Source organism: Coffea eugenioides, chromosome 6, assembly GCF_003713205.1.
Source record: "Coffea eugenioides isolate CCC68of chromosome 6, Ceug_1.0, whole genome shotgun sequence".
NCBI classification, from domain to species: Eukaryota; Viridiplantae; Streptophyta; class Magnoliopsida; order Gentianales; family Rubiaceae; genus Coffea; species Coffea eugenioides.
This window is the reverse complement of record NC_040040.1, coordinates 10,672,249-10,686,545: the sequence shown is the minus strand read 5'-3', so window position 1 is coordinate 10,686,545 and position 14,297 is coordinate 10,672,249. Positions and strand designations below refer to the sequence as shown.

The 14,297-nt window shown below is 36.9% G+C and overlaps 2 protein-coding genes across 2 annotated transcripts; both read left to right on the top strand.

Moving 5' to 3' along the window:
* The first annotated feature begins 870 nt into the window (after positions 1–870).
* LOC113775183 (transmembrane protein 258) lies at positions 871–4,018 on the top strand. The gene is made up of 4 exons (XM_027319948.1): positions 871–981; positions 1,117–1,223; positions 3,490–3,568; positions 3,657–4,018. The coding sequence occupies exons 1-4, from the start codon at positions 979–981 to the stop codon at positions 3,702–3,704; spliced, it is 237 nt and encodes a 78-aa protein (XP_027175749.1). The 5' UTR covers positions 871–978; the 3' UTR covers positions 3,705–4,018.
* An 807-nt stretch (positions 4,019–4,825) lies between these two features.
* Positions 4,826–13,094, top strand: LOC113773414 (WD-40 repeat-containing protein MSI4-like). Its single transcript, XM_027318057.1, has 15 exons — positions 4,826–5,470; positions 6,083–6,146; positions 6,835–6,921; positions 7,012–7,074; positions 7,394–7,459; positions 7,539–7,613; positions 8,349–8,424; positions 8,941–9,127; positions 9,621–9,702; positions 10,134–10,207; positions 11,420–11,531; positions 11,615–11,689; positions 11,938–12,014; positions 12,483–12,582; positions 12,705–13,094. Exons 1-15 carry the CDS (start codon positions 5,223–5,225, stop codon positions 12,804–12,806), a joined length of 1,488 nt encoding a protein of 495 aa, XP_027173858.1. The 5' UTR covers positions 4,826–5,222; the 3' UTR covers positions 12,807–13,094.
* Positions 13,095–14,297: the final 1,203 nt, after the last annotated feature.

Below are 14,297 nucleotides of genomic sequence, written 5' to 3'. Positions count from 1 at the left end.
GAAGCAATGAATTCATAAGGGCAAAATAGATACCACAAGAACTGATCTCACAATCTGCTAAACAGAGCTCAACCCGTCACGGTTGTGGTCAGTGGATCATCCCATTCAAGTCAAACCTAAAACAGTTACCCTCTATAAATCTACATCAGTCCAGGCAACTGGGTTCGAACCTTTAGGACTGCACTCGAACCTACCATCTACCAGTTGCACAGGACTTATCTAATGTGTTTTATCTCCTGTGCGTCTTACCTTTCCGCATGGTTGGCAGGCTACGATCCAAACAAATGTCCATCGCACATGACTTGCCTAGTGCGTCTCATTCCTCCGTTTATTTTTTTATAAAAAAATTCAGAAAAATGCAATCCAAACAAAACTTTAGTTTAGCGTCAAATGCATCCAACTATCGTAACGATAATCTCCAATTCCAATTGTTCCTACAAATTTAATAAAAATTTTATCTTGCGATGTATAGAACAAATTCAAATTTTTAGCTGATCACAAATTAGAAAGAAAACTAAGCGGAGGTAGTTTCATCCATTGCATCATAATCTGGCCGCACGAGGCTTTTCAAGAGCACCAATATTACTTGCCTAAATTAGTATTCTGATGTTTTTTTTTTCGAAACGGAAAGAACAAACACACCCAACTAATTTAGACAAACGCAGGAGTAAACGAGAAATCGGCCCGAAAGTAATCTAAGAGAGACACACAAAGAACCACTGTTCAGCCAATTGGTTAGTATTATGATCAAAATGTTTAAATGTTCTCTAAATATATATAGATATATATATTTAGGAGGCTCATATTTTGGACGGCCTAAATATATCACGTGAAATCGAACGGCTCAGAATACATCCGTCTTAATGCTCATAAACCCAGGCGCAAAATCTCATTACTCTCAGGGTCTTCCATCCCGTCTGACGCTCAAAGGCAAGAAGAAGCAGAAGATCCCATCGCCTTACTCCTCCAGTTAAGAAGATGGTACTATCTAATTCTTCCTCTTGTACTCTCTCTCTCTCGCACAATTCAAAATCTACATTTATCAGATTTTTAGGGAATTTATTTCTGATTTTGTTTTATTTTATTTTGTGATAAATTTTTGTTTTGGGAAAAAAGGCTCAATCAGTGAAGCCGATCTCGAGCCCAGTCCCGGAGCCGTGGTACCCAACGCTGGCCGTCCTAATGCTCGCCGTTGGCCTGATCGTCACTGCTTCCTTCTTCATGTAAGTTTTTAGTTGACTTTTGTAGAACTCTTTACTACACCTCAACAGTGCTATCTCAAGTGAATTTTGGGTATGCTCTCTGATTGGTGTTTGATTTGCATTTATCTATAATCTATCAGGTAGATTGGTCATTCTTTTTTGCTTTTCCGCGGCTTTTTTTTGGTTTTTTTTGGGGGGGGGGGGGGGGGTAGGTTACTGAGATTAAATTTCTTTTTTTTTTCTGCTAATTTGAATAACCTAATAATCTTAATCGGTCGACATGTCCTGTTAATTTCTTGTTTTTGTTGGCTGCATATTTTTCTTTTTTGTTTTAATTTGATCTCTTATAGGTGAATGAACCCCGTAGGTTGTATGTGTTGATGTTATGTGATGGAAACCTGGATTCTAGCTGCAAGCGCCTCCTTTCCCCCGGAAAAAAGAAATCATTTTCAGTATGCTCATTACCTCGTGCCAGAGGAACAAACAAATTACATTGTGCTCGTTTCTACATCTTTTATTGGTTCTTTTGTTTTTGCATTTGATAATTGGAGTATGGCATCATGAGTTGTTTTAAGTGTTTTTTGTGAAAACAGACTATTTTCGCAGTTTCTTTGCAGAGTAAAGGGAAAATGACCTGTTTTATCCTCACATTTCGCAAAAATATCTCACATTTCGCAAAAATATCTCACATTTCGCAAAAATATTCTTTTCGTCCCTCACTTTTAAAATGAAACAAATGCGTCCCTGACATTTAAAAACTAAAGCTATTACATCCCTGAACCTAATTTTCAATTCTGAATCAAACCATCTAATAACCCAGTAATAAATTTTGAAAATAGAATTGATAGATCATTCAGTCAACTTCATCATATTCATATGACATTTATTAAATCAAAAAAATAAAAATTATAACATAAAAGGTCATTCTTTGCTTTGGAATAGTAGAGTTTTTTTTTGGGTAAATCTTTTCATGCACCGTTAGTATATCCGCTTGCGAATCTAGATGTGTATCATAAATATAAAATTTGGTGTTTAAATTTAAATTAAAATGATATGGTGGTATATAAAACCGTCAGTATATACAATGATAATGTAGGAAAGATTAATTTTTCTTTTTTATGTTATAATTTTTTATTTTTTCATTTAGGTTTATTAAATTTCACATGAATATCAAGTTGAGTTAACCAAGTGATCTACCAATTACATCCCCAAAATTTGTAATCAGGTTGATTGGTGGTTTGATTCAGATTGAAATTTGGGTTCAGAGATGTAATAATTTCAGTTTTTAAATGTTAAGGACGAAATTGTTTTATTTTAAAAGTGAGGGATGAAAAGAATATTTTTGTGAAATGTGAAGGATGAAACCGATCATTTTCGCTAGAGTAAATGTGGGTGGAACAAAGTTGAGAGGTTACAAATTGAGAAAGCCCCAGAGTATCCTAGACTTTTCGTTCCTCTGCTGCCGTTGTGATTCTCATTTAAATGAGATGTTATGGCTATCTAAAGGATCTTAGTTTATCTTACTACTGGAATTGCTCTTTGGATACATTAAGTGGCTTGTGTCTTTGTTTTACAATTTCTTCCGTGGCTGGCATTTCATGTTTTCCTCTCAATTACGTTGCCAAATGTAAGTTTGTATCCCCTTACTTGTTGCTATCTGAGAAAAGTAATGCACAGTTGCTGCTTGTTATATGCCCAGATTGAAATATGGATCTCATGATAGACAACAGCCATAATCAAAAGTACACATCATTAGTTGCCTGGAAAGTTTGTTCTATTTTTGGGATCTTGCAGTCTTCGGTTAAATCAGAACTTGGTTAATGCTTTGCTCCTCCCTAATTCTAGAAAACCATCTACCCTAGTAATGTGCTATTTTTGGCACCACCTTGCTGTAAATGCATGTCTTGCAGCTGAAATTTCTGATGAGCCACCAAGGATGAAATCTAGCTTCATTACTTAAATCAATGTTGTTAATAATATGTAATTTATTTCTGAAATGAAACTTCTTTCTTGGAAAATTTCCATGACAAATCAACAATTCCTTAATATTGTGTATGGGCTAACTTCCTTTGTGATTGGGTTGATACTATGAGTCACAAATGATTAAAGCTAAGTGGATGGCTGCAATATGAACGTTGTAGACATCTTTACCGGACATTTGATATCTTTTTATTTCGGTTCGTATTTTGCAATTCTGCACCTTTTAGATTAGATCTTTCTAAGTCTCCATGTGTCACATGTCTGCTGCTTTTTTTTTCCTAATAACAAGTTGTGCACGTCCATGCAGTTATGAAGCTACCTCTTCAAAGAAGAATCGTAGTCTTGCTAAGGAGCTCACTACTGGGGCAGTGGCATCTGTCTTCTTGGTACGATCGAGATCCATTAAACTTGTATTTTCACTTTTAACCTTCATGTCTTCTATGTCTCTAATAAAATTCCCTTCATATGTTGCAGGGTTTTGGATCCTTGTTCTTGCTACTTGCTTGTGGGATTTATGTTTGATTTCTTTATGTTGGATGGCTTAAAATTTTGTTAAACCAAATGAGCTAGATAATGTTTTTGTGACATTGTTGAAACTTGTACTTTCTCAGTTATAAGGGAATTCGTATAACCTGGTTAGGGATTAATTTCGCTATTTTAGTTTTGTTCGACATTCCATAATGTGGATGAGAAACTCCAAATTATTATTTTTTTCTTTGTTTTGGAGTTGTGGGAATGATTATGTCCTGGAATACCGATCTATTGAGGAAAAACTTGAAGCTGATTGTATAATATTGGATCTTCCCCTCCAACGCGACAGAAAAGGTTGCATTGAAGTTTGGATCACTTAATTTTTATTTTTTATTTTTTTTGTCATCGTCATTTTATCTATATTATTCTATTTTGTCTTAATTTAAGAGGGGAGGTCCAACTGGCCTTATGAGAAATCGATGGAAATTAAATCATCATTGAACTGCATTCGTCTTGATTTTTTTTTATTTTATTAGAAGGGTCATGTATTGTGACAATTAATATGAAGCAAGATTTGATCTGGCCTCTCGTTCCATCAAATTTTAAGGACTTGATGGTGGTCAATAGCCCAAAGTTTGGATTGGTTAATTGGAAGTAGTAATGGTAGAAGCGACTGTTGTAGAAGTAGTAATTGTATTGCTTGGATATGCTCTAATTTCAACCCAATGGGTAACATCTTTGGTGGTGAGTTTTCGTTGTTTTCTTTTCTGTTTTTTTTTTTGTGGAATTAACTCTGTACAGAGTTGCAGTTTTAATTATAAATTGAAGATATTATGCAAACCATTTTGAGGTAATTATTTTGTTTGGATTAACCAAATTATTGAAAAATATAAACATATCATAATTATGAGTCTTCAATTATTCTATTTTTTTTTTGTAAACTCTCAAAAAAATAGAATCTATTCTAGGCCCAAATCCACCTATGAATTAAATCGGAATTCTGTCTACACCTATGAATTAAATTGGAAGCACAAACTTTCAGAAGATGAGAAAAAGAAAAAGAGGAAGAAAAAAAGAAGTACAAAAAGGTAAAGAATACTACTAATAATGGGTAGGCGCTGCAGATGAAGTGTTAATGCGGCGGGTTTCGCTCCGGGCCTAACGCGCTGATGCTACGTTCGGACTAGTGACTGGTGGTGGGGCGTTCCGGCCCAAAAGGACGCTGCAGAGCTTTTACTCTACTCTCTATTCTACTGACTACTCTCTACCGTCTTCTACACCATCCATCCAGATCAGTGACAGAAAAAGAGACGCCGTTTTTTTTTTTTCCCCAAAGATTTTTTCCCAAAGATTCCATACATATAGAATTAATTTACAGCTTACGGCATGGGAGATTACACCTTTACTCTGTGTAGGTCCGTCTCCATCACTTCACTACGCTGATTGACTGAGAGGGGGGAGTGAGAGAAAAAGAGACACCGTTTTTTTTTTAACCCAAAGATTTTTTTTTTTGGAAATAATTATTAAGTAGTACTAGTAGTATTAACTTAGAAAAACCTCACTTCGCCAATGGAGACGGTTTCTCCTCCGCCGAGCCAGCCGAAGAAGAGAGGTCGACCTAAGGGCTCTACTAAAGCCAAAGCCGACACCGACAGAGAAGCCTCCGCTGCTGCTTCTGGTGGAGTCCCCAGGATGAGAGGCGCCGACAAGCGCAGCTCCTCTTCTGACGAGAAGTATTCTCAGTGGAAATCTCTCGTCCCCGTTCTCTACGACTGGTTGGCTAATCATAACCTCGTCTGGCCTTCTCTCTCTTGTCGGTGCGTTCTTTTCCCGCGTCCCTTGCTTTCTTCTTTTCTTTTTTTCCTTTTTTTTTGTGGGGGGCCCTAGGGTTTTTCCGAGGGTTAGGGTTTTACATTTGTTTGTAGAAGATGACAGAATGCACTCTTGGCTTTTACTGTGAAATGTGATATTACGCTCCCAGATTCGCGCTGCGAAACCTGCATTTTTTTTTCTTCAGCTGATATTTTCAGGGGGGGGGGGGGTATGAATCCATTATCTAGCCTTTAGCATTATTGTTCACCAACCGTAGCAGTTGCAGATGCTTGAATTGTAGATGTCGGAAGGATCTAATTGGCGTGGTTGTGTGTTTCACATCTCATACTTGTGAAAGGGAGTGAAGCTTATTTTGATGTTGGAGCTATAGTTTGTCTTACATTTTAGCAGGAGGATTATTGTTTGCTCATCGCTTCTTGTTCTTGTGAGGAGCATCTTTGGTTCTGCACGTTTAAATGTGATATTGGATTTTTTTTTTTTTGTCTGATCAACATGCATTTGGCCTTGGCATTTTGAATATTTCGTGACTCAGAGTGCTCCCAACTTGTTTGTTGATAATGCGCCCGTGCGTGCTCTGCATTTTCCTTTGTGAGCAGGTGGGGCCCACTGCTTGAGCAGGGAGCCTTCAAGAATCGGCAGCGTCTTTACCTTTCTGAACAAGTATGTATCTACAGAATGCTTACCTGAAATTTATGAAGTGAAAAATCACTTTCATATCTTGTTTGTTGCAAATCAGTCCTTAGGATTTGTTCCACAAACAAAAGTCACTTGAGTTCTTCAAACTTCTGATGGAGCTATTATACGTTTTTCTTCTTCTTCTTCTTCTTCTTCTTCTTTTCTTTTCTTTCTTGCTTTGCATTTCAAGGTTTTTTGAATTTAAGTTAGTATCTGTGCTGTTCCTTTATGCTTCTTCAGATAATTTTTAACGGTTTTCCATTTTCTGCTTTCTGGTTATGTATGGTGTTCTATGCCTTTTTTCTTTTTTTGTTAAATGTTGTTGTGTGCCGCTCTTTAATGATTTGGATATTTGAAGCTGTGAGGTTGATGTATTACTTGTTAATAACTAGATATTCTTTGTCGTTAATTTTTATTTATTTGGTTTTACATATGTTTCACAAATGATGAGATACACCATAGGTAGAATTTTGTTGTTTAATGGAGATGTTCAGTGCTTTTGTTATTATTTATTAGTTATTGGCTTGTTATTATTAGAGTTTGATTTGGCTGCTGTCTCAGAAAAACACACACTCAACCTCAGGCTTACAGAGAGGATGGTTGTTACTGGATTTAGAATGTGTGATTCTACCGATATTTTCTCATGTTGATCCTTTTTTTTTTCACCCAACAGACTGATCATACAGTACCAAATACACTGATCATAGCGAACTGCGATGTTGTCAAGCCTCGGGTTGCTGCTGAAAATCACATAGCAAATGTAATCCTAATCTATGTTAGCATGTTTATCTTTTATTTTAGTTGTGACTTGCAACAAATTATGCTGATTTTGTTATTGGTTGGTTGATAGTTTAATGAAGAAGCAAGGTCACCATTTGTTAAGAAGTACAAGACTATCATACATCCTGGAGAGGTATTGTCAAGTAACATTTTCAGTTCCACATGTTGCTTGTATTACCTGCAAGCATGCTGCTGAATGTTATGCTGCCACAAAAAGTGACTAACTGTCATCAGCGAAATTCGAATTTTAATCCTAGCATCACTGTTTGGAATTCCTGGATGATCCGATGTATTGCTTAATTTGTGTGCATTGCATTTTGGTTTGGTGTTCTTGCTGCTTATCCGGATAATCTCTATAAATCTTTATTACATATTCAAGATTTCTTATATTCACTGGTTCATGGTCCGGGGGAATTTTGCTTATAGTCTGGTAATATACAATCATATTGCAGGTAAACAGAATCAGGGAACTTCCTCAGAATAAAAACATTGTTGCGACGCATACTGATTGCCCTGAAGTAAGTGGCTCACTGATGTTATGCTCGTTTCTGGAGAATATGAGAATCTTTTAACATAGTTTAATGGCTTCCAAATTAGGTCCTCATTTGGGACATTGAAGCTCAACCGAACAGGCATGCTGTTCTAGGAGCTGCTGAGTCTCGTCCTGATCTGGTAAGCATTCTCTTGCGTTGCCCTAAAAATTATTTTTGGTAATTCATATTGATCCTTTGTTTCATTTGTCCTTTGTTTCTTTGTTTCTTTTGTTGTGCAAGTGACTGATGACTGCTTGGTCCTGCACGTGTCGCATCCTGCTCAGCTCTAAATGTAGAACAGAAAAATATCATCAGTTGCTATACTGTTCTGTACAATTAACCACTTTGTGTTGCAGTTATTATTCCCTTTGTTGTTAACTATGTGCTCGGTGGTCAGATTCTTGTAGTCATGGAATTGGGATTTGGTTCAAAGACCATTCTGTTTCATTGGCTTGTTGTGTACTTTTCTTCTCTTGCTTTCGAATCACTTACAAATGTGTAAGGTGTCCAATAATCTTGGGTGGTTTAATTGAAGTTTTTCATGTTCTGACTAAAGTTGACTTAAAAAAAAAAAAGGAAAAGAAAATGAACAGGACCAAGCAGTAATTGGTACAGGCTGGTAACTACATTGAAACAATAAATTTTGCTGTCAGTGTATTCCAAGTATAGTTCTCCTGTCTTTCTTTCTTCTTTTTCTCCTTCATTTTTAGTTTCATCTGTTGGGAAGGAAGTTCCTTTCTTCTAAGAACTTAATCAATAACTGTTTGTTTCTCTGGGATTCTCATGAAAATTCTACAATATGTTTTGTGGACTTTGTAACTGCAGCAACATGCTCTTTTATAAAAATCCAAGATAACCTTCTTTTGTTTTGCAGGTGCTGATGGGGCACAAAGATAATGCTGAATTTGCTCTTGCAATGTGCCCAACTGAGCCTTTTGTGCTCTCTGGAGGTTGGAATGATGCTACTGTGGTTTTTTCCTGTCATTTTTGGAAATTAGTTATTGTTCAAGTGGTTGCAGTTTTCAAAGTAATTCTGTTTTAGATATTTCCTGTTTATAAAGTTGCATTATTATTATTATTATTATTTATTATTACTACTACTTGTGATCATATTCTGTAAATGTTTCCTTTCATTCATCAAAGTGATTACTGCATCACTGCCCAAGGGAAAGCCTGCTGGTGGTTTAACCCCTCCTCCAGCACCCCCAACATCAACACTCTGACAGAGGGGTGGATAGAAAAGGAATAATGCAGAAAAAAGAGGTTAAGCAAATCTTATGAGTGCGCCATCAGATAATATAATTGTGTGATGTTCTTTTAATGTCATGCTCAAATGATGTCTTGGTTTCATGCTGTTCTCTTGAATGAACTTTGAACTTCTGTTGATTTTTTTTGTGATGCGTTTTATTAGATAGATCTTTAGTTCATATTTTCGAGAATATTTAGCTGATGGACCTTTTCAACAGGAAAGGACAAATCTGTGGTTCTCTGGAGTATTCATGACCACATATCTGCATCGGCCGCAGATGCATCAAAGGCAACTGGTTCTACTGGGTCAATTGTGAAAACTGCTGATAATAGTCCTGTTGGACCACGTGGTATTTTTCAGGGGCATGATGACACTGTTGAAGATGTGCAGTTTTGCCCATCAAGGTTACTTTTTCGGCTATTGTAAATTTATTTGGTGATTTAAACAGAAAGAAAATTGACAAGGTTTTCGTGATTTATCCATGTTGCTAATGATTGATGTTGGTCCAACCTACTACAAAGATTAGATTTCCATGGACCCAACTTTTGTGAAGGGAAACAAACATTAGGCTGAATCTAGGCAGTATTTCTGATCCTTGTTTAGTAAGGAAGGTCCTTTTGATTTCAGCTGGTGTTCTCTGGTATGCTTTCGTTGAGTTACGCTGTAATCCTTTTTGAATGTATCTGGACCATCTTTTACTGCCTTGAAACAATATGCTTCTGGATTTTAGTAGTGATGTTTGGACCTGATCTCCTGGACCTTTTGCTGAAAATGGTTCCATGAAATGAACTGGGGAACTTGGATACCGTCTTTGATTTTTTTTCCCCTGATTAAGTTATTTTCGTTGAGCCTTTTGTGCGGCCATTTGAAATTAATAATCCTAGAAATTTTATGCAGTTCACAGGAGTTCTGTAGTGTTGGGGATGATTCTTGCCTAATATTATGGGATGCACGTGTTGGAAATAACCCAATTTTGAGGGTAAGGTGGTGTTTCCTTGATGGCCTTATACTTGGGGCCTCCTTTCTGTTTCAAGTATGTGTTATTCAGATTTGTACAGAATTCTGACATTTAAATTATTTTTTATGCTTATTTTGGTTAAAAGAACATAGGTTTTACAGATTTAAGGTGTTCGAGTTGTTACTCCAAATTGCATAATTGGTTCCATGCTGTGAGGAATGTGGTGTTGTATGTTTTAGGTGTTGGCCTTGACTGGCTAATGTTTCGTTAAATCAATTTTTGGCGCATGTTATCCTCATTTTCAGCATAAATATCTCAGCAGTGCTATACAAATTTATTGTTGGATTATTTTATCACTCTTGTTTCTTAGTTTTCAATATAAGTTCCTTATTAGTGTTGTACAAACTTATTGTTTGGATTAATCTGGAGTTCCTTTTTCACTGCTCAAATAGGTTGAAAAGGCACATAATGCTGATCTCCACTGTGTGGATTGGAATCCTCATGATCAAAACCTGATTCTCACTGGGTATGCTTGTAACTGTAAAGCATCAGGGATTTCTTTCTATTGACGTTAAAACTGTTTTGAGTGTCATCATGTTGTTAAAGATATGGCTGCTGATGCTATCCAACTGTAGCTTCTCACAGCCCATATTCATATTGCTTGTGGATATGTGGTTTGTTTCTACAAGTTTCCTCGTTTCCACACTGTAGTGCTTCAAGCTATTACTAGTTCTTTATGAATTGTTAAATCTAAAAGAAGTTCAGTTGTATCAGCTTGTTGGTGTAGCAGATTCTGCTTCCTTTCTGCTTTCAACTCTTTCAACCTGATTGATCCAGGATTGTTGGTTCTCGAAGATGCAACTTAATTGTGTTGCTCTATCTGTATTTGTCGTGGTTTTCCCAAACTAAGTATTGCCTATGGTACTTGAAAAGGTTCACACAGAATATTATCAATTGTTAAATTGTAGATTTCAAACTTCTTGCCCCTTTTCTTTCTTGAATGAAATTAACTTCCTTCCCTAATTGTAGTCTGTAATCTAATGTTGATAGGCAGAATTAGATAGATGTTTGAGATTTGTCTGCAGAAGAGTTTTATCTATTAATTGTTCCCATATTAGTGTCACCAAATTACTCAAGTGATGTGACCCAGGTTTCCACTTTTTTTTGGATCTATAATGCAAAAAAACTCTTTTAGCCTTCAGTTAAATTAACAAGGATAGTAGCGTTATTCTAGAGTACTATGAGAAGGAAAGGAGAGTATACTTGAAGTATCTGATTCATTAGACAACGTCAATATTCAAATGACTTCTGCTGTTGTGAGGGCTTCTTGTACAAGCAGAATAACCAGTTCACGTTTAAATCTAATGATTTTGACTGCGGATGGTCTCTGAGATTGTTGTATGTCATGTACATGGCTAGAAGTCGAGATCAAAGGATAACTGGAGGCAAGTAAATAGGATAGAGTACATGAAAGCTTGAGTACCCCAAAGGGAAATTTGTTAAAGACAAAAATGTTAAGTGTCATATGGAGGTCTGGTAGGAGGGCTTTACCAGGATGATATGGGTGTGTTGTCATTTGATTGAGGTAAAAGGTACAATGGATATTGGAATGCAAATGCCAAAAACATTTGTGAGGAATTCTGTATGCGTGAAACTCCAAACATAATGTGTTCAGATCTCTGCAACTTGATTTGCAGAAAAGTTTTAGAAGCTTTGTTGAGTCATGCTGTTATTTCAGGTCTGCAGATCACTCTGTTCGCTTGTTTGATCGCCGGAAACTAACAACTGATGGAGTCGAGTCACTAGTGCATAAATTTGAAGGTCATACAGCTGCTGTTCTTTGTGTTCAGGTGATCATTTTGTTCTTGAATCTTTCAATTTATACGTATCTATTGAATACTTCTGATAACCAAGCAATTATTTTCTATTCCAGTGGTCTCCTGACAAGTCCACTGTCTTTGGGAGCTCTGCAGAGGATGGTTTATTGAACATCTGGGATTATGAAAAGGTGTTGAAGCCTCTCTCTCTCTGCAACCCCCCCCCCCCCTCTCCTCTCTTGCGCTCTCGTTATTTATGGGCTTGCTATAAACTCTTCTACAGAGGGCTATGGTTAAGAAATTTCTGACAAATCATATTCTATGATAGGAAAATATTGTAATCAGCTTCTCACATCAGCCTGCGAACTGACTATATGTGCATCTCATATATACCATCTGATTACTATGAGACTAATTTCTTTCCTTGCTTGTCCTGTAGGTTGGCAAAAAGATAGAAAGCGGGACAAGGTCTCCAAGTAGTCCTCCTGGGTTATTTTTCCAACATGCTGGGCACAGGTTAGTTAGCACTATGCAGTAAATTATTGGTGGCTAACCTAGTCTATTCAATCCATGTGTGGTTCACCTGCACAGGGACAACTCATTTGTTTGTTAAAAGTATTGTGATATCTAAATGATATTTAAGTTATATTTTGGACTTGCAGAAATCATCTTTACTTCTGGCTGCTTAACTTGAGATATTCTGTTTTTGCCATCTGCCTCTGGCTGTGTCAAATCAAAATGTTTGTGTGCCATCAACAATGGACCATGGTGAATTATTCTTAGAAAAACACAATTAAAAACTTACTATTGTTTTTCGTTTCTATCTAGTCTAAACGATTAAAAAGCATTTGATTTGCATCCTTACTGGCTCAGTCGTAATTTCAGTACTAAGGGCAAACATATTTCTCTTATCTGCATGCTTGTTGGCCTATAGACAATGTTAAGATCTTTTGATAGTGAAAATGTTCTCTATATGTTCTCCAGGGACAAAGTTGTTGACTTTCACTGGAATGCCTCTGATCCATGGACGGTTGTCAGTGTTTCTGATGATGGTGAAAGTAGCGGTGGTGGGGGCACGTTACAGGTATGAGATGTTTTCTTCTTTAATGGGGGTGGTGGTATTCTTGGCAGATGTAGCATTCTACTGGTTTTGATCCCTCTTGACGGTTTTCCCTTGATTTTGCATCTGGTGGTTGTAATTTGCAGATATGGCGCATGACTGACTTATTATACAGGCCTGAGGATGAGGTTTTAGCTGAGCTCCAACATTTCAAAGATCATGTAATCGAGTGCACTTCCAAGGCTTGAGAGAGTTAATGGTTCATTGAGCAGCTGAACTTCTTGTTAAAAACTGTTTCTGTATCTAGCATTGTACTCCGGGGGTATTTTCTTTTTATTGTACTTGGTAGAGGAACTGGAATAGCCGGTAGTATATTCTAGCATTTAGAACTGTGGAATTTGTGTTCCGACTTGATTCTGCCAGTTTACAATTCTGTAGGATCTGCGTATGTGATTCGGTATTTTACCAATCATGGGTCCAACATTCTCTGCCGTTGATACTAATTATTGAATGCTGGTGAATTAGGGGTGCGAGCAGTTGAGGCCTACGGTGTTTGACGAGGAAATTTATATTTTAATGCTCAATTGTTTCCATAGAACTGGTTGGGAAATTTTCATGTGAAGCGGATAATGAATATTGGATTCAACAATAACAATGAAGATAATTTACTGAAGAACGACCAATAGGCTGAGAGAAGGATCTGAGGATTGTTGGAGCATGGGATTTGGCCGGCCGATGAGATAAAATTTGGACGGAAGATTTGGTAGTAGGTGCTGTGGTTTGGTTTGGTGGCATTGTGTAGGAGTGGTAGTTCAAGGAGCTGGTCTTCGGAAAATTGGATTAAATAGATTCCAGCGCAGTTGGAGTTCAACTGCTGTTCAAAGTTGCACACCGTGCCAACTCAAGTTCGATAACGGCGAGCAACCCACCAGCTGGGTAAGGTAGCCAATCTCTTTTAAGTCTTGTTGAATATGTGCTTTATTTATACCGTAATAATAAGTTTCCTTAAATTACGTGCTTCACAATTAGGTCAAATTTTTACACTTTAAAATCTTTGTTTCGTTTGGGTGGGGATATCTGGCCCAAAAAGGAACAGCCTATACCGACTTTATACAATCGCCTTTCGATAAAAAATTATTAGAAAATCTATGTATCGAGAGCACATCTAGCAATTTCGGCCAAATATATTCATTGATTCTACTTTCTGAATTTTTTTAGATCGCATAAACACACGTCGTTTGACCTTTACGTCGTGCAAGATATATTAAGGTTTCCCTGAAGATATTGAAGCATATAATTACATAGACCGAGCAGTAGCAGGATAAAAAATATTTACTTTTCCTCCCTCTTCAATTTCTTTATTGAATTACTACGTTTTACCCCCCCTCATATGCTATGCTCAGCTCCAAATGAGCACCTTGGAGTGAGAAGCATCGTCGGAAACTGAAAAAGGACAAAAAAAATCTGGTCACAAATTTGTATACGGTTCAATACGTTTTGGTGTTACTCCGAAATTGGACAGTTTAACTTCACGATGCCATTTCAAAATCAAGCAACACGGTCCAATTTTCTTTTTCTTTACGAGCACGACGTCGTGCATTTAACCAATAAAATATTCTATGATGAAATTAAGGACGCTTAAAATTATTTTATTTTATTTTTTTGAGGTGAAACACAAATGGTAAACGTTGTTGCGCTTTATGGTATCCTATTTTAAGCAGAGATAAGAAGTCGACTAG

Bases quoted from the DNA above. Each gene is read 5' to 3' on its own strand.
- LOC113775183 (XM_027319948.1), top strand. The intron at 1,224-3,489 runs GTAAGTTTTTAG...ACGTCCATGCAG, and splicing joins GTCACTGCTTCCTTCTTCAT to TTATGAAGCTACCTCTTCAA. The intron at 3,569-3,656 runs GTACGATCGAGA...CATATGTTGCAG, and splicing joins CAGTGGCATCTGTCTTCTTG to GGTTTTGGATCCTTGTTCTT.
- LOC113773414 (XM_027318057.1), top strand. From the start codon at position 5,223: ATGGAGACGGTTTCTCCTCCGCCGAGCCAGCCGAAGAAGAGAGGTCGA. The intron at 5,471-6,082 runs GTGCGTTCTTTT...CTTTGTGAGCAG, and splicing joins TGGCCTTCTCTCTCTTGTCG to GTGGGGCCCACTGCTTGAGC. The intron at 12,583-12,704 runs GTATGAGATGTT...TGTAATTTGCAG, and splicing joins GTGGTGGGGGCACGTTACAG to ATATGGCGCATGACTGACTT.